This window comes from Gracilinanus agilis, chromosome 4, assembly GCF_016433145.1.
Source record: "Gracilinanus agilis isolate LMUSP501 chromosome 4, AgileGrace, whole genome shotgun sequence".
Classification (NCBI taxonomy): domain Eukaryota; kingdom Metazoa; phylum Chordata; class Mammalia; order Didelphimorphia; family Didelphidae; genus Gracilinanus; species Gracilinanus agilis.
Window position 1 is genome coordinate 148846917 of NC_058133.1, and position 21191 is coordinate 148868107.

The 21191-nt window shown below is 33.7% G+C and overlaps 1 protein-coding gene across 1 annotated transcript in view; it reads right to left on the reverse strand.

Moving 5' to 3' along the window:
• The window catches only part of RYR2 (ryanodine receptor 2), a 550493-nt gene that overhangs the window by 91049 nt on the left and 438253 nt on the right, over nt 1-21191 (reverse strand). The window contains exons 83-85 of the mRNA XM_044674985.1: nt 19405-19484; nt 9179-9255; nt 2235-2308 (exon numbers count right to left, since the gene is read on the reverse strand). Of these exons, the coding sequence (XP_044530920.1) occupies nt 2235-2308; nt 9179-9255; nt 19405-19484 (231 nt within the window). The remainder of the gene's footprint in view (nt 1-2234; nt 2309-9178; nt 9256-19404; nt 19485-21191) is intronic.

The following is a 21191-nucleotide window of genomic DNA, read 5'->3' on the forward strand; positions in this document are numbered from 1 at the left end:
CCTGAAAGGGATACCCATCCACTGACCTGAAGGATCCTGCCTGGGCACTGTTATAAAGGAGGGAGGCGTTACAACATCTAGCTAGGTGGCAAGACTCAGGTGATCTTGCACTAGCCACATATCTGAACTACCACTGCTGTCACCCATTTAAGAGTGGTAGTATCCAGTTTACCCTCTCTCTACCCTTTTATTTATAACAGTGGCAATGTTTAAAAATGTATAAACTAGACTCTAAACAATCACCCTAGTGCACATATCAATAATATGGAAATAGATCTTGATCAATGACACATGTAAAATCCAGTGGAATTGCATGTTGACTATGGGAGGGTGGTGGGAGAATGGGAGGGAAAGAACACGAACCATGTAACCATGGAAAAATTTTCTTAATTAATCAATAAAATTAAATTTAAAAAATAAAATAAATAAATAATGTACAAACTTGAATTACAAAATAAAGTAAAAATGTGAAATAAATTATTTTTTCTTTATCCAAGTAAAATTAAACAGAAAGATCAGCACTGACCACACATAACAAAAAGAGGAAATTTTTTTCTGATCTCAAAGACATTGTCCTCAAATACCCAATTATTCTAAACTAGAATACTGACAAAATGATGAACTCTGTTCAAACCAAAACTAAATGGGAAAAAACAGGATCTAATAAAGATAAATTAGTTCAAAATCAGCACATAATATAGGATATTTTTTAAAATGAACAAAAAGACAAATCATAACAATGATTTTCAGAAAAAAACACTTTATGGTAATTGATTTCTAAAAGGAAGGTTCAGTTTCTCTCTTCTCTGATTTAATTTAATGTATTTATTATAAAATATTTTACATCTACATCTAAAGTTAAATAAGTAAAGAAAGTTAATTGAGGCTGTTTTTCATTAGATTTGTCAATTATTGTTGAACAATTTGGATTGTTTAAAAATAGAAAAATAACTTCATCTTTCTATCTCAGTTTTAGATTTATCAAGAGGAAATATATAATATACAGAGTGAGTTATAATGGGTACGTTCCTAGTGGGGCCATTTGAATGCCAAAAAACCTCATTTTGGCAAAAGATGATTCAAAGGTTCTAATGTATCACCCTCTCTGACATACTTTGCATTAACTTTGTAAATTGATGTTCACATTTGCATTAATTTGGCCATGAAGGAATTTGTATCATAATAAATTTATATTACTGTTTATATCAGAAGGACATTGAGCTACATTTTAAACATAGTTTAAAAATCTTGACTTTCTGTTTTATTGCATTCTCTCAAACTATGCTTCCTCTTGATATAGTCTTCTAATTCCTCTTAAGATATATATATATGTATCTATATACGTATAACATATATATAGATACATATATATATATATATGTATTTCCCTGGATTGATGCTTCTTCAAAAGCTATAGAAATGGCTTAGCATCAATAGGAGTTCTACAGATCAATTTAAAGCAGCAAACATTTAAATATTATAGTGTATGTCTATAAATATGACTCACTAAATAATTTAAAACCCAAATTATCAGCTACTGCATCATTGCAGGCAAACTAAATCTGCTTTGAGCAATCAACATTTGTCTAAAGCAGTGATGGACAAACTACAGCCCGTGGGCCAGATGGGGGGTGGTGGGGCCCTGAAAAGTTCTAACCTGCCCAGTGACATTATTCCTAATCTGAAGAAAATTCGAAAGAGTTGCCTTAGAAACAGACTGACAGATGAGCATTTCCTTTCCTTTGGCCCCATCTTTAAAAAGTTTACCCATCACTGGTCTAAAGCATTCAAATGACAATACATTTCCTGGAGTGGGGTAGAAGTATTTATTCTGGAGATTCTTCTTTGACTTTACAAGTACCCTGAAATAAATGGCTTAAACTTATAGTAATCTTTCAATTGCCCATAGTACTTCTGGACTTTCTCCATCACCTAGCTAAGTAGCAGGTCACTCAAAGAAGGTCTGGAACAAAAAAGAACTGAACTACAAACAGAATGGGAATATAAGGGGAAAAGCCTACATAAAAATATATACCTATATATCTTTTCTTTTATGCCTATGTTTCAAAGTCAAATATAGATTAGCCATTCATTATCATTATCGTTACTATTAAGGTATCTGCTTCTTTCTGGTAGCATGTGTAATAGAAGTTGAATCCATAAAATAAGCTTTATAATTTCAGTGAATCAGAAAAAAAATTATTAGAATGGTTTCTCTTTTAAGCTGTGCATACCTGATCCTTCCTCTGTTACCATTCCAAGTCCTTCAGCTTTGTTTTGTCTCTCAAATGCATTGAGGTCAAGGACACTGAAACAACAACAACAAAAAAACAACGAAACCTTAAGGAAAATTTGTAAATACAATATTATGATTTCAAAGTAAATATTCTTAAAAGTATGGCATATCTTAGAATTCTGAATGAAGTATGAGAGAATTCAAATCATTAAACATGTTTTTCCTAAGAAGGTATTGAAATATTCTGTGTCATTTGAAACTGTTATAAACCCTGGAAGAATACAACTCCCAGGACTCTCTGCTACAACTTCCCCTGACAACTCCCACTTCCTTTGTGGGAGGTGTCAGGGAAAGTATAAAACAGAAAGTTTGGTACCTTTTTTCTCTCTCTCTCCACCCTGGAAGCTCTGCTTGCTACCCTGATCTCTCATCTACCCGGGAGTGCTCTCTACCCTGAGACCCTGATCTCTTTCTTGGCACCTTTTTCCCTATCTACCTCCTAGTTTTCCCTAGATCTTCCCTTTCCTAATCTAAATAAAACCTAGCTATTCAAACCGTAAAGTTGCTCTCTGATCATTTATTTGAGCCCCTAAAGGGGGCTCAATTCCCCCCACCCTCACCCCAGGGGCTGGGAACACTACCTTCCTTTCCCTTCCTCTACCTTCCTTTCTCCTTTCTTCTATTCCTCCAATTCTCCTACCTTCATCCCTTCACATTCACCTAACAATTCCTTGAGACTCCACTAGTTCAGGTAAATTAAAGAATCAAGATATTGACATCACTCCCTGATCCCCGAGAATTAAACACAGCCATAAGGAACTCCAAGTACTTAAGCCTGACAAACAATAGGCAACTCAGACAAGGGAGCTTTGCTCAGCTTAATCAACTTCAGGTGTTCTCAATGTTTATTTCTGTTGAATACTCTTCTGATGGCATAGCTAAGTAAATCTCCTTTTGTTAATAGTTGAATGCTCTATGATTGACTCATTTTGTCATAATTTTGAATCAGTATAGTGGCTTAAATTACACCAAGCCAAGCATTATGCTGACTAGGTCAACCACAAATTTATGCAATCTCAGCTGGGCCCTTTACTGCTTCAAGATAATTCTTCTACATCACCCTGTTTGAATCACTATCCCACTCACTATAGTGGCTTTTCCAGAACTATCCATTCCTTTTTAAACTGTCAGTAGCTCATCCTCACTCATCGTGTGCCTAAAAATACTTCCCTGTCTTCCCCATCCTCAAAAAACTTTTTACTTGATCTATTTACATTATTTTTGTTTTCCTGGCTAAACTCCTTGAGAAGGCCCTCTACAATTGGTGCCTTCGCATACTTTCCTCTTACTCTCTTCTTATCTCTTTGCAGTCCAGATAATCACCTAATAATTCAACTAAAACTACTTTCTCCAGATTTATCATTGATCTCTTATTGGTGGATCTAAAGACTTCTTCTCAAACCCAATACTTCTTGACTTCTTTATAACCTTTAACTCTGTGGATCTCCCTCTTTTCCTTCATATTCTTTTCTTTCTGGATTTTCATGATACAATCTCCTTTGCTGGATCTTGCTAACTATGGGGATCCCCAAGATTCTGAATTAGGTCCTCTTTCCTTCTACCTCTATGCTACTTTCATATCAGGTACTATGGATCCAATTATTAACTCTATTTAGATGATTCTCAGTTTTATTTATCCAGTTCTAACTTCCATCCTCACCTCTAACCTTATATCTCTAATTCCTACTAGACATCATGAATTTGGGTGTTCCATAGATCTGTTAAACTCAGCTTGTTCAAAATTGAACTCATTTCCTTTCCCTCTAACTCTGAAGACCTCTCCTCTTCCTTACTTCCTTATTGCTGTTGAAGGTACCACTCTCCTTCCAGTCAATCGTAGTTACAACCTAGTGCCTCCTCCACTCCTCACAGTCTAATTCTCAATTACCAAATTCAGTTACTTGCCAAGTCCTATTGTTTCTACCTTCATAACATCTCTCCTATATGCCCCATTCTTTTTTGACATTTCCACTACCCTGTTACAGGCCCTCATCACCTCATGCTTGAAGTATTAAAATATTTTTTGATTGGTTTCCCTGATTCAATTCTTTCCAAACCTCAGTTCATCCTCCAATCAGTTCTTGAGTTATCAGTTATTTAGGAGTTCCTAAAGCATGGGTCTAGTCAAGCCACCTCACTATTCAACAAACTCCACTAGCTCTCAATACCTTCTAGGAACAAATATAAACTTCTCTGTTAAAATCCTCAATAAATTGACCCCTTCCTATCTTTCTGATATTTTTTAAACCCTACTTTCTTCTGTGTACTCTATGATCCTGTGATTGGACTCCTTGTTCATTGCACAAGTCTAGCTCAGCCTTTTTAGTGGCAGTCCCCCACACCTGAATTTTTCTTCCTCCTTATCTCTGCTTCCTGGCTTCCTTTAAATATCAGTTAAAAATCCCACTTTATGCAAAAAGGGTTTTTTGGTCTTCCTTAATTCCTTTCTTTCAAGATTACCTCCAATTTATCCTCTACATATTTTAATTGCACATAGTTATTTACATGTTGTCTCACTCATTATAATACTAACTCCTTTGAGAGAGAAATTCTTTTCACCTTTCTTTCTAGCCCCAGTGCTTAGCACAGTACCTGGCAAATAGTAGATGTTTAATAAATGCTTGTTGACTTGTTTTGACTTGATATATACCTAAGTATGTATGACACACTTAATTACCAATTAACCACTTATTAACTAACTAGTGTTTGGCTTTTTGCATGCCCTGATTTAAGAGGTTTTTCAGGTTCACATGAGATAATATGTGAAAAGTGCTTTGCAAAATTAAAATATTATATGCTGGCTATTATTAATTTTCTCCAAAATCTTAAATTATCTCAAAGTCTTTTGTCATTTGATTTCTTCTGCTTAGCTCCCACTATACCCTATTAAACATGGTGTCTTGTACATGGGAAACAGTTAAATGTTAGATGGATTTAATGATTTACTTAGAGGAACACTGCCTTATTGCCTTCAATTTTCTTTCTTTAAATGTCTACACTGTCTACTTCTTGGCTGGGCTGTGGAAGGCTACTAAAATACTTTTTTCCAGACAATGGCCTGGACAGTTGGAATCAAGCTGAAGTTATTTCCTCAATGTATAATTTTAAAAAATCAATAATAGTATAAATAATAGTGTCATTCTGAATAATATTGAAATATGACAGATTAGATTTTAAAGATCTAATGTATAAGGCCCAGGGAAATGAAATTTGGGACCAAATTTAAAGTAATCTTTGACCTATTATCATATTTCAAGTCAATTTCATTTAGCAGATTATTATTATAAAACTATTTTTGTATACTACCAGAATTAATTTTTATTTGATTTATGTAACCAAAATTATGGACGTGGAATGCATTTAGTGATTTGGATTATAGATAAAAATGAGTGTCTTTCATTTTTCAAAAAGCTTTCAAAGCTTTATCTCATTTGCTTATGATAATAAGTTATATGCAGGGAAGGAAGGTAATATTATCATAATTTTATGATTGGGAACACTAAAAAACAGAGTGGTAGAGAGAGTGGTGACTAACTAATGGCGATAATAAACTTATAACCCAAGTCTTTTGGAATCACTATTCTTTTTGTGACATTATAACAACTAAATTCAATAGCAACGTCAAGTCGAAAATATTTATTAGGTACTTATCTTACTTAAGATACTGTGCTAGACTTTGAAGATTACAAAAGCAAAAACTACAATTCTTGCCTTCAAAAAACATACATTACAACATACTCAACACTGAGAGCACTTCCACATTGGAAGAACTCATTGTAGGAAATGATTAACATATTCATAACCACATGAATTGTGATTTAGAAGAATGGATGTGACCTATGGAAATATGGGGAAATTAGTTAACTTTTCCAGACCTTATTTTGCTTATCTATAAAATAACAGGGCTGGACTAGATCTAATTCTCCACCCATAGATAGATGTGAAATCTATGCATTCTCTTCTTTTTCATTTATTTACCCTCTATGTCATTTCAGCTACTTTCCTTCCTGATTATATTGCATCAGTTATTTCTGCTCTTAAATCCATCTTAAAACGTTCCCTCTCAATTGAATGCCCAGGACTCCTAAGCCACACAAATGCTTAAGTATCTCCTATTTTTTTAACTTCTTGCCTTCCACTTTAGAATTAATACTATGTATTGGTTCCAAGGCAGAAGAGTGGTAAGAGCTAGGTAACGGGGGTTAACAGTTTTGATCAGTGTCACAGAGCTGGGAAGGTTCTGAGGCCAGATTTGAACTTAGGACCGCCTGTCTCTAGGCCTGGCTCTCAATCCACTGATCTACCCAAAGTTTCTCCTATTTTTAATAATGTTCCCAAAACATTCCTATCTTCCTCTTTGTAGGATTTGACACTATTATCTATCCTTACTACTTCCTCCTTTTCCATACCCCATTCCTCTTGGCTTCAATGGCATTGCATTCTCATGGTTCTCTTCTTTCTTCTCTGGACACTCCTTTTTTGGCTTCTTTAGTGGTTTCTTATTCTCCTTTTGCCATATTTCCCTACTTCCTACTTCTTAGTGATCCTTCTCCATTTATTTAATGATTACTCCATGCAGAAGATTCTCAGAGTTTCATCCTAGTCCAAATCTTTCCTCAGAGCTTTAGTTTTCCAACTATTCATCTTCTCCCTACAGCTTGGTCCCACTCTTTAATTTCTGGTTTTGTAGATGTGCCACCATTCTTTTGGCAGGTTTAATTTACTTTTGATTTATTCCTTTCTATCTCACTTTCCCCCTCTTCTATATTATTTCTTTTATCGCTTCTCTCTACTCACATGGAACTACAATAGTTTAGGCTTTCATGACCTCATCTAGATTATTATAAAAACCTGATAATGAATTTTCCTGTCTCTACACTATCTCTCTTTCATATTGCTGATAGAGTGATCTTCCTGATAGACTCTTCTGATCATGTGATTTCTTTACTTATAAACTTCAGTGGTTCTCCTTAAAGAATAAAGCACAAAGGCATATATTTTTTTATTCATTTTATTTTTCACCTTGCTGATCTCCTGGCTTTTCAGGATCTCCAGAAACACATCATTCTGCAAAATGAATTCAACTCTGAAATTCACATCTCATTAGCACTCTTTGCCCATAGAGCAAAGCTATAATGGTATAGTGAAAAATTCGCTTTTGTTAAGTATATAACAAAAGCAAAAAAAAATTTTTTTAAGTCTAACACCCTTCATCCCAGGACTAAAAGCCCCTCAACAGGGCTCCAATCTGCCTGTTAAATCTTATAGTTTACTACTTTCTTTCAGCAACACTTTTTTAACCAAATCAGATCATTCTGTTTTCCCCTATTCACACCCCTCCCCTTTTTGATCCTTTCCTTGTTCAGGTTCCCTTTCACCCAGGCCTGGAATCATTCCCTCCCCACCCCCATCCCCCATATTCTATAAGGTAAAACTGTGAAATACACCTTCTTCATTAAGGTTTAGGTTTCTCTTCTCTTAACCTACTGTTCAATTGAAAATGATCAGTTTCCTCTTGAAACTTCTCGTAGTAGTTTTCTATGCATTTATGAGAATCCATTTCATATTTTATGTTCTACACATTGCTCTACCCCAGAAATAATGGTGTACACACACACACACACACACACACACACACACACACACACACACACACACTAGTATCCTTACTGTCTAACAAACATCTTCAAATATAGTAGGTGCTTACTAAATGATGTATTTTTTTAACTCTTACCTTCTGTCTTAGAAGTGATATCCTTTCTAAGGTAGAGCAGTTAGAGCTAATCAGTTGAGGTTAGGTGACTTACTCCTGGTCATACAGCCAGGAAGTATTTGAGGTCACATTTGAACCCAGGCCTTTCCAACTCCAGGCCTGGTTGATTTATCTACTGTGCCACTGTGCTGCCCCATAAATGATCTCTTAAATGCTAAATACGATCACCTTTTCTTAGGCCTCATTATTCTTGACATCTCTATAATTTTTTACATTGTTATATTCCATTTCCTCCTGAATATTCTCTTTTCTGTGTTTCTGTGATGTTATTCTTCCTACTTCTATACCTACCTGTTAGAAAATTACTGTTCAGTATCTTTTGATTGGTCATTGCCCATTTCCTGCTGCCTAACTGGAAGTTTCTTTAAAGACTTTCCTGATTTTCTTTATTCTCTTAGTCTTCTCTCTTTTAGTGACCTCATATACACTAGTCTATTTTTCTAGCCTTTTTCGACATCACTTCTCTTCTCTTCTCCCTCCTTCCTTCTTTTTAATTACTCTACATTCCAGTCAAATAGGCTTACTTGCTCTTTTTTTATACAAAACTATCCATCATCTACTTTAGTGACTTTGCATACACAGTCCTCCATATTTTAAATAGTTTACAACTATTCGACTCTACCTTTTGGAATACCTATGTATCACATCCTATACAAATCTGATCCTGATTACCTCCTTGGTTAGTGCTTTCCCCAACCCAAAATTACTCTGCATTTATTTATCTGTAGAAGTACTGTATCCCCATTAGAATGCAATTCCTTGATGGTATGAATTGTGTCCTTTTTGGTCTTTGTATGTGTAGCACCCAGCAAGGTGCCCTGCACAAAGCAGGTCTTTAATGAATGTTCACTGAAATGAAGTAGAAATCATTTTGGATTTCAATATTTAATTCATTTTCAGAAGTCTATATGAAAGAAATTTAGATTCTGTATTTTGACAAATCATATATACATTTACATGTATATATGTGTATATTTTAAAATATTTTTATAAATAAATCATATTTTATATTATATTTTATATATTATTATATTATATATAATTATATATGTAGTTATATATAACTATAAAATATAAATTATAAATAAAAAATAAAGGTATTTTCTTACCTACATGACTGCATCAGGCCAGCAAGGCTCTGAAAGAAGCCAACATCCTTTTTTTCCTTGAGGTAGTCAAGCATTTTCTATAGCAAATACATAAACCATATACACAGTGAATATAAAACAAAATTTTCTGTCATTTTGACAAAATGTAGATGAATATACATTGTACATGAAGAATATTACTATTATCTTTACAATGAAATGTTGTCAGATAAGTTAAAGCAAGATAGCAATAAATTCATATATACATGAGTTAATGAATAGACCATGAACAGTGAAGCTACTTTTCCATTAATACCATAAATATCAGTGAAATAAGATAATCTTTCCTATGCTCAAAACAATCTGCAATGAAGGCTTTGAGATCCTAGATTCTAGAACAAATAAATTGGAGAGGGGCCAGTTTGGAGTTTACCAAAAACTTTAGTAAAATGAAAATGTTTTCCAAAAATAGTACTATGATTTGATAATTTTGAGTGCTATTAATCAGCATAATATTTAGAAATTCAGTTCTCTCTATTATCAGCCCTATAAAGTATCACATCATTTGACTACAAAAATTGTTTAAATGCATTCTTAGAAAATGTTTAAAATTGGGAGAGAAAAATATTGATTGAATGAATGCTTAAACAATGTATGTAATAAATTTTCATCCCAATTTATTGTCACACTGCATAGGAAAATTGTAACAGTACACAAATTTGGTGGTTAAATTCATACAACTAAACATATATTATTTAGAAAAACGGTAAAATCATTTAGAAAAACAAAAGATCAAGAATATCAAAGGAATTAATGAAAAAAAGTAAAGGAGGGGCAGCTGGGTAGCTCAGTGTATTGAGAGCCAGGCCTAGAGACAGGAGGTCCTAGGTTCAAATCTGGCCTCAGAACTTCCCAGCTGTGTGACCCTGGGCAAGTCACTTGACCCCCATTGCCCACCCTTACCACTCTTCCACCTAGGAGCCAATACATAGAAGTTAAGGGTTAAAAAAAAAAGTAAAGGAAGTAGGTCTAGCAGTACAAGATTTTAAATTATTATAAAGTAAAAATTATTAAAACTATCTAGTACTGGCTACAAAATAGAAAAATATACTAGTGGAACAGAACAGACATACAACATACAATTGTAAATGGTTATAGTAACCTTGTATTTGACAAAAGTGAAAATACAAGTTTTGGGGATAAGAATTCACTATTTGGCAAAAATTGTTGGGAAAACTGGAAAGCAGTCTGACAGAAACTAGATATAGAATAATATCTTATACCATTTAGCAAGATAAGATCAAAATGGACACATGACCTAGGCATAAAGGGAGATATCATAAGTAAATTAGAAAAACAGGGAATATATTAACTATCAGCTTATGGATGGGAGAAGAATTTACAAATAAACCAGAGACAGAAAGATGTAAAATGGATAATTTTGAATATATTAAATTTAGGAGTTTTTGTATTAATAAAAATAATGTAACCAAGATTAGAGAGAAAGCAGAATATTGGAGGGAGAAATAATATAGACAGTTTCTTGGATAGAGGTTTCATATGTAAGATACATAAGAGAACTTTTTCAAATTTATAAGAACATGAGCCATTCCCCAATTGATAAGTGGTTAAATGGTTAAAAGCTGTGAACAGAATTTTTGGATGAAGGAAGGAAAAAATGCTCTAAATCATATTGATCAGAAAAACACAAATCAAAACATCTGGGCAAAATGGAAAATGTCAGAGAAGATATGGAAAAATGGGGTCACTAGTACACTGTGGTGGAACTGTGAACTGATCCAATCATTTTGGAAAACAATCTGAAATTATGCCCAAAGATTTCTAAAACTATATATCTTCTGACCTATCACTACCACTACTGTGTTTATTTCATAATGTGATTGTGGAAAAAGGAAAAGGAGTTCTATGTTCTAAAATATTTACAGTAACTTTTATGGTGGCAACAACTGGAAATTGAAGGGATATCCATCAGTTGGGGAATGGTAAAACAAGTTGTGGCATATGATTGTGATGGAATATTACTGAGTCATAAGACATGACAAGAAGATTAATTAAAACAAAATGCAAAAAGCCCTACATAAAATTATGTAGACTGAAAAAAGCAGAACAAAGAGGACATTATATACAGAAAGAGAAATATTATTTGAAGAACGACTTGTATATATTCTTGTCCAGAGAAAGAAGTGATAAATAGAAATAAACAATACACAATTTTATGTATACATATATCTTTTTGTCAAATTATGCCTTCTTTAATGGGGTAGCAGGTTACTTAGGTAATTTATGTAAATATGAAATATGTACAAGCAAATATATTTCAATTAATAAAGGAAAATGTATAAAATTAAAAATAAATAAATCTATAGTACAGGAGGGATGGGGTATTATATTTATTATAACAAGTGGAGAAATAGAATGGTTCATTCTAAGCATAAGAACCACAGGATTATGGGAGTATTGACCATAGGTGAAAGGATCAAAAAGAAAGGGCTGACAATACTGTGAGGATCTATAATAGAAGAAATAAAGAAGAATGTCATTATCTATAACATAAAATTGAAGTTAAATTTTTCATGATAGTTCTTTTGCATGGAAGAAAAGATTTTCCTGAAAGTCAACCATTAAAAAAATTCTTAAATCCCTTACTTCTTGGAGAACAGAATATAAATGGTTTCATCAACTTTTTCAGGCTCTCTGAAGTTTTACAATAACAAGTCTTTATTAAGTGTTTACTATGTGACAGGTATTCTTCTAAACATTGAATATATAAATAATGGCTAAAAAACTATATGCCCTCAAGGAGCTCATGTTCTAATGCAGTCAATCACACATAACTAGGTGCCAACAATATATCTACAGAATGAATGGAAAGTAATTTGAGAGAGGAAGGTCTTGGTAGGAAGGAGATAAGGAATGTCCTCCTGTAGAAAGCAAGATGTGAGCTATTAATTAAGATTAAGATTTGAAAGCTAAGATTTGAAAGAAGCTAGGATAACCAAGGGACAAAGATGAAAAGGGAGAATATTCTAGACAAAAAGGACAGGCAGTTCAAAGACACAGACATGGAATACTCATGCTCAGAACAAGAAGGAGTACGGTTTGGTTGTGGATTAGCATGCAGGCAGGGAAGTAAAGTTTAAGAAGACAGGGAAGTAGTAAAGGTGCAAGTCTCTGACATAAACTGCTTTTTTACCCTTAATTTAAAGATGCTGCCATAATCTGTTCTACATCAGATCTGTCCCTTCATGACACATTTAAATAAATAATGTGAATTAAGGTAGCTTAGCAATACAGAATTTCAAATTACTACAAAGCAATAATCATCAAAACACTCTGGTACTGGCTAAGAAATAGGTGGATGGATCACTGGAAGCAATTGGGTCCATAGTACCTAGTAATAGATTATTATAGTAACTTATAGTTTGATAAGTCAGAAGATACAAGTTTTGTGGAAAAGAACTTTTTTTTTTATGAAAATTGTCAGGAAAAACAGTATGGCAGAGGCTAGTGACAGAATGACATCTTAAATCTTCTTCCAAGATAATGAAAACATGGGTAATACTTTAGCCAATGGGTGAGACCATAAGCAAATCAGGGGAGCATGGAATAGTTTCCCTCAGATCTACGGATAAGAGAATAATTTATGACCAAACGAGAGATAGAAAGCATCATAGGATGCTCTAAATGAATAATTTTGATGTAAATAGAGTAAAAAATGTTATACAAACAAAGCTAATGTATCTGAGATTAGAAGGAAAGCAGAAAGCTGGGGAAAATTTTCACAGTAAGTATCTGTGATAAAGATCTCATTTCTCAGATATGTAGATACCTGAGCCAAAATTATGAAAATATAAGTCATTCTCCAAATTATAAATGGTCAAAGGATATAAACAGGCAGTTTTCAGATTAAAAAAATCAAGCTATCTTGAAACTAGATGAAAAAGATTTTTGCTCTAAGTCACTCTTGATTAGAGAAAATAATTTTAAAAAACAAAACAAAACTCCAAAGAGCAGCTTGGTAGCTCAGTGGCTAAAAGGCCAGACCTGCAGTTAGGAGAACATGGGTTCAAATCTAACCTCAGACACTTACTAGCTGTGTGACCCTTGGCAAGTCACTTAACTCCAATTGCCTGGCCTTTACTGCTCTTCAACTTTAATGCCTAGGATCAATTCTAAAACAGAATGTAAAGGTTATTTAAAAAAAAAAAAAAAACAAGCTAACAAAATAGCTCTCACCTATCAGATTGGCCAATAGGACATAAAAAGCAAATGATAAATATTAGAGGTGATTTAGGAAAATTGGGACACTAATGCACTGCTGGTGGAGTTAGGATTTGATCCAACCATTTTTGAGAGCAATTTGCTACTATTCCCAAAGTGCTTTAAAACTATGCATACTCTTAATGCAGCAATACCACTACTTTGTCTGTATCCCAAAGAGATCATAAAAAAGATAAAGGGACCTATTTGGATAAAAATATTTTTTGCAGCATTTTTTGTGGTAACAAAGAATTGGACACTGAGGGGATGTCCATCAATTGGAGAATGGCTGAACAAGTGTTGTACATGATTGTAATGGAAAACTATTGTGATGTAAGAAGTGACAAGCAGGATGATTTTAGAAAAAAAAAACATGTAAAGACTTGCATGAATGGATAGATGCTGAAGTGAGTAGAATCTGAATAACATTGTACACAGCCACAGCAACATTTTTTGATGAACAACTATGAATGACCTAGTTATTTACAGAAATACAGTGATCCAAAATAATCCCAGATACTCATACTGAAAAAAAAATCTAGTTGCCTCCAAGAGAAAGAACTAATGGAGTCTGAAAGCACATCAAAACATACAATGTGACTTTTTCTTCTTTTTTCTATTTTTGGTTTGAAATCTCTTCTGCAAAATGATTAATTTGGAAAAAATGTTTGTAAATGTAAAATCTATTTCAGATCATTTACCATCTCTGGGAGGGAGATGGGGTGGTAGTGACCAAGGAATAGAGGATGAAAAGGACAGAATTTGGAACTGAATATTAAAGAAAAAACAATGTTAAAAAATAAAACATTTAAAATATTTTAAAATAAATTTTGAAGGTTTTTTAAATCAGTCATATCCTATTTCCTCCCCAGATCAAAGCCTTTCTTATGACAAAATAATAAAAATAATCTGCCATAAAAACCATGTCTGATAATGCATATAGTATTTCATGCCATAATTAATCATCTATCTGTCATGACTGAAAATGCATGTTTTGTTTTCTTGACTCTAGGACTTTTATTGCTTTTTTTTTTTTAAACCCTTAACTTCTGTGTATTGACTTATAGGTGGAAGATTGGTAAGGGTAGGCAATGGAGGTCAAGTGACTTGCCCAGGGTCACACAGCTGGGAAGTGTCTGAGGCCGGATTTGAACCTAGGACCTCCTGTCTCTAGGCCTGGCTCTCAATCAACTGAGCTACCCAGCTGCCCCCATTTTATTGCTTTTTTAACTTTTTTGTTCTTTCTTAAAAAAAAAAAAAAAACAGTTACCTTCCAATTAGAATCAATACTGTGTATTGCTCCCCAGGCAGAAAAGAAGTAAAGGTGAGATGTTGGAGGTTAAGTAATTTGTGCAGTCACACAGCTAGGAAGTGTCTGAGGCCATATTTGAACCTAAGACCTCCTGTCTCTAGGCCTGGCTCTCAATCCACTGAGCAACCCAGCTGCCCTCTATTTTTATTTTCTTTAATAAGTTCAATTTCCTTTTAGTGATCTTTTCATTTACATAGTTTTAATTGTATAATGTTTGTTTTACTTGTCTCACTCTTCAACAATTCATACAAAATTTCCCACATTTCTCAAATTCCTCATACCTGTGATTTCTCAAAGTACGATAATATTCTATTAATTTATATGCATATATTTTTAACCATTCTCTAATTTATGGATATCTTCATTACTTCTGGGTCTTTACTATAACAATGAGAGTTCTTAGTAGTTTGGTATATATGGGACCTTTGTTTTTATATTTGACTTTCCTTGGGCATATGCCTACAATGGGATTAACGCATCAGAAGGTATTGGGCAAGATAGTCACTTTTTTGTGCTGTTAGTGTGTCACCTGGGCCTGAGAGCCAGTAACTTCAGTAGCAGGTGATTTGAGACTGTCAGGGATGTGTAGCCTGAGCTGTGATGCCCAGTCAGTCTCCCTGCTACCTATAGGCTCCTCTAAGGTGGAGAGTGAGGGGCCCCTCCCTGCTGGAGTGAAAGCAGAACTCAACAGGAAGTGAAGCTCACACACTTCCTGAATAAAATGGATGCTTACCCAATATTTCCTTTAGAACAGGGGTCGGCAACGTATGGCTCTTGAGCCATATCTGGCTCTTTTGAGGGCCAGATATGGCTCTTTCTGCAGGAGCCATAAAGTCCATTTTTTTCAGGCACTGTTACAGGAGCGCACTGTGAGCACTGTACGGCTCTCACGAAATTACATTTTAAAAAATGTGGCATTTATGGCTCTTATGGCCAAAAAAGTTGCCAACCCCTACTTTAGAGTCAAGTGGTTGCTATTCTTCCCTCTCCTCAGCCCCTTTAGCCCACGATGATGTTATAATAACTAGAGAAGCTCACAGTTTCAGGCTGAAGGTTTATTTTAACAGGGAAGGGAAAACTAAGGTAAGAGGGTTTAGGGCTCTTGAGAGACTGTTGCTAGGGGCAACTGGCAAGTATTGGCTATGGACCTAGAAGGTAAGGCCAGGCTGAGGGAACCAGCCCTCAGCCAGAGATAGTTTAACACTGCCCTGATTTGTTTGGTCCACCAGCTGGACAGATATAGTTGATGAATTGTTTTGGGGGTGTCCCTGTTGCTAGGCTACCCTAATCTAAATCCTGCCGACGATCCACAACCCAAACCTCTTCAACCTCCCTTCAATCTCCCTTCAACCTCCTGGGGTCCCCAAGGGTAAGTCAGGGTTAGCTGGATATCTGGGTGAGGTCAAGGAAATCAGAACGCCCAGGTTGGTTCTGCTAGAGTTTTTATAGTCCCAGCTCAAACTGTCTTCTCCTGGGACTAGCACCTGCCAGGCCCAAGTTCCATTCTCCTAACTGACAGGATTACCTAAGGTAATTTTGCAAATGCAAGAGATCTTGCATAAATCCTGCATTACAAAACCTGAGTTCAACTCCAACATTGGAAACTTCAAAGCTATGTGACAAGTGTTTTAGGCAAGTCATAACCTTTCTCAGCCTCAGTTTCTTAACTATAAAATGAGAGTAATAATGTTACCTGCCTCTGAAGGATTTTGTGAGGATCAAATGAAGCAATATTTGTAAAGTGCTTGGCATAGTATATGGCACATAGTAGGGGCTTAACACTTATACCTTTCCTCTTCCCTTCTATCCTTGTACACCATTCAAAAGTGAAATCCAGGACAGAGAGACCAGGTTCAGAGCTCTAATAATAGTTCATCAGGGTGCCTGTTTTCTCATCTCTGCCAAAAATGATTATTCTCATCAAGTAATAGTAAAAAACCTAATAATATAAAACATTCATATAACACCATATAACTGTCTATCATTTTAACAGTTTACTTTACCATAGTGAAAAGTGAACCTCTGTAGTTATTATATAATTTGTATTTCATTCCCTCATTTGTGATTTGGACCATGTTTTCATATGGTCATTTAAAGGTCTTTATTCTTCAGTTGTTTCAGTTATGTCTGAGTCTTTGTGACTCTATTTTGGCTTTTCTTGGCAAAGATACTAGAGTGGTTTGCCATTTCCTTCTGTAGTTCATTTTATAGATGAGAGAACTGAGGCGAACAGGGTCACAGAGCTAGTGTCTGAGATCACATTAGGTCTTCTTAATTCCAGGCCTTATACTGTATCTACTGTGCTACCTCATTTAGAGGTTACAAGTCTTTTTTTGAAAACAGTTCATCTCTTTTAACTACTTACAATTTGTCAAACAGATCTACTGCGGAATGTTTCTTTGTTTTACACATATCTTTTTATCATTTTCATAGATAATTTTATTAAATAATATTTTATTGGAGATACATGATACAAATATTTTTCTAATTCTATTTCATTTCTAGTTTGTTTTAATTTATTTTATTCATAAAAAATTAAAATATTTATGAAATGAAAAGTGTCTATTTTTAAAAATGATTTCCTCTATTAATTGGTTTGGTTAAGAACTTTCTCTTAGTCACGACTCTGAAAAATATCTGATCTATTTTGTTTTTATGGTGTCACATCATGGTGGTTTAACCCTAATCTCTATCAAAATGCTTTCCAGTCTTCTCTGAAGTCCACTGATTTTTTTTTTTTTAAATTAAACTCTTACCTTCCATCTTTGAACCAATACTGTGTATTGGCTATAAGGCAGAAAAGTAGTAAGGGCTAGGCAATAAGGGTCAAGTGGCTTGCCCAGGGTCACACAGCTGGGAAGTGTCTGAGGCCAGGACCTCCCATCTCTGGGTTTGGCTCTCAATCCACTGAGTCGCCCAGCTACCTCTGAAGTCCACTTTTAAAAGAGAATCATTTATCTTTTGATTATTTGTTCCAATCATTTCATCACTTATCCATTAGAGTAAAGAATTTGTTATTAAATTTATGAAAACTACTATTTTTGATTGCTCCTATTTCTTGTTTGCATATGTGTGTGTATATGTGTGTGTGTGTGTGTGTGTGTGTGTGTGTGTGTGGTGTATGTATTTAATTGATGTTTGGACTCTATCAAATATTTGATAATTGACATAAAATATTTTGAAAAAAAGATGGAAAGAGTGAATAGCAGCAGAGTTGTGGAAAGACAGTTCTATGAATATGCTACATTTGAAGTCATGGATTGTTTCACCCATTCTGTAGAGTAATTTGGAATCTTGCTTAAAAGGTGACTAAAATACCTATATCCTGTGTATGTCGAGAAGTCCCACATATATACCAAAGTATTCAAAGGTGAGGAAAAAAAGATCCATATAGACCAAAAAGAAACATAAAATCTCTTTTTGTAGAAACAAAGAACTGGAAAAAGCAGACACCTATTGATTGGGAAACAACTAAGCAAATGATGTTTTATTAATGGGATAGAAAATTATCATGCCATAAAATAATCAGTATGAAGGAATCAAAGCATGAGAAGCCATACAATGAATCATTGAACCAGATGGAAATGTTAAGAACAACAACACAAACAATAAGCTGAATACTATGTAATTGATGGGAAAATAGAGGTCTCAGTCTCCTTCATACAGGTAGAGGATTACTGGTGTGGAACATTCACATACTGTCAAATTTAGTTAACGTGACTATTAATGTTCCTATATTGCTTCTTTGCCTCTTTTTAAAAAACTTGTTACAATCTGTTAAAAGTTACTGATTAGGAGAGAGATATTTGATAGTGAAGATGATGAATAACAAATGATAGCAATGCAAATAAAATGAAAAGAAATATAATATTCAAATTGATGTCACTAACTAAAAGAACTTAGGGCTAGCCACTTTAAAAAATTCAATATATTAAATATGATTTTACCCTCATTCAGGTGATGGTAAGTTTTTTTAACTTGAAATTATTTGTAACTACCTAAAAACAGTTACAATAAGTTAGTCAAATTCTCAAATGTGTGTATTATGATGAATATATACATATATATACAAATATATATATATATATGAATGCATGGATGCCTGAGGTAGATGACTATTATTTATGTAAATCATAGCTGCAAGACTTTAAATGTCACTTACTAGTCTTAAGGAATTCTTATAATACAAAAAAGGAACCAAAATTATTAGTGTGGAAGACGAATCTGACTATCAGAGAATCTGACTATTAAAATAGGTAATATTTATTTTACTTAATCATTTTACAATAAGAATAATAAAAGCAATGTATCAAGTAGTAATAATGCATATAGTACTTTGAAATTTACAAAGTATCCTAAATACACAGATTTTCTCAAGAGATTCTTACATTCCTATAACATAAGTACTTACAAGTATTTTAAAAACAAGAAAATGAGGCTTAGAAAAGTTTGATTCAGTTATCGTCGAGATATGTTTTTGAATCGGATCTTCTTGACTGCTCTATTTACCAAATTTCTGATAACATTTTATTCATTCATATTACAATACATTATGTATTGATATGTATAATTATATATTTAATATAAGCACATTATATTACTAATGCTACCTTAGCTAGACTATGGTAAAGTTAAAATGATTTTAAGAAATTACCTGTTGTACTGTAGAATTTCCCCCATTTAAGATGGCAATTCCAAGCTTCAAGGTAGCGGCTACCATTGGTCCAGTTTCGCCTTAAAAACATAAAGGCATTATTTTCTAGATCACTTTTAAGTCTATTGTACTAATCTAGACTTCCTATTAATATTAGCTACTGAGTGCTTATTTACATAATTATTATTGCTCTTTTATGTTACTTTACTAAAAATTGATGATGATAATTATAACAGTAATGCATAATATAATTGTTATTATGTTATGTGTTTGTTTATAGAACAAAAGCAAGCTAACTTATTCAATAAAAGAAAAAATAACTATTGTGGAACTTTGGTATCAGCTTTTCTGCTTCCAAAATAAACTCAATATAGTATTCTATTTAGGGGAGAAAAAAAAAACTATATAAGAAAGTTTGAAAAATTCTAGAAGATGGACTTTTAAAAAAATAATGGTAGCGCAAAGCCCTAGGTTATACAATTAAATAACACGTGAAAAAATAATTTTAAAAATAATGTGTGTAAATGAGAATTTGTTAAAGAGATTGTTTTAAAGTAAGATCACTATGAAGATCTATTTAATACTTAAGACATTAAAAATTCAGTTAGGTGAGTCATACAAATATAATATTTTAATTCTAGTCATACTCCATCAGAAATAAAGATAATTTGCACAACTATGTAATTACTCTTCTTTTTCATTAAAATTATTTTAAATAACTTGTATCATAATATAATGTAGGAAACAGCCAATTAAGGACAAGTTTTTCAAACAGTCCACAGAGCATATGTTCTACATTGTACTAATTCATATGAAGACTTTTGTCTCAATAGACCTAATTATTACTTATAATATACTTAATAATTATTCATTAATGTCAATGCTTAATAGAGGGACCATCTCCTCATCTCCCTCCACACTTTAGTAAATGCTAGATCCCTCCTTGAACTAACGTGATGATTACTAACATTAAATGTGAGTCCTACATATATTACATTAACATATGCTTGAAGATCTGACTAATAGATCTACAAGAGGACTTTGAATAATGATAAATTAATGACAAATACTAGCCTTATGAACTATTATATCTATTATCAGTTTCCTAAATGAATTATTTAATCCTGTATTTCAACATGATCAAAACAGAATTTTTTATCTCTAAACCCACAGCTCTTCTTAATGTTTCTATTTCTATCAAAGGAATCTTTTAATTCCTCTACTAGGTTTACAACCTTGGAGTCATCCTAGACTTTTCATTCTCTCCTGCTTTGCATATCTAACCCATTACCAAGTCTTACTGAGCATCTCTCACATCTGATCCCTTTCCTTTACATATTGCCCAACAATCCTTATTTGGCCTTCATCATCTTTTGCCTAGACTACTTAAATAATTTTTTTTGGGTTAAACTTTTATCTTCCATCTTAGAGTTAATACTGTGCAGAATAGTGGTAAGGGATAGACAATAAGTGTTAAATGACTTGCCCAGGGTGACACAATTAGGAAGTGTCTGAAGCAAGATTCAAACACAGGACTTCCTGTCTTTATGCCTGGCTCTCAATCTACTGAGTCACTTAGCTGCCCCTTTGATCACTTCTTAATTGGGCTTACATAATCCAATTTCTCCCCTCTTCTATGCAGCCTCCAAATTGCAGCCAAACTGATATTCCTAAAATACACATCTGACTACTTGCTCAAAAATATTTCCATTACTTCTAAGACATAATAAAACATGGAATCTATCTGGAGTATATCTGAAATTTAAAGCCCTTCCCAATCTGCCTCT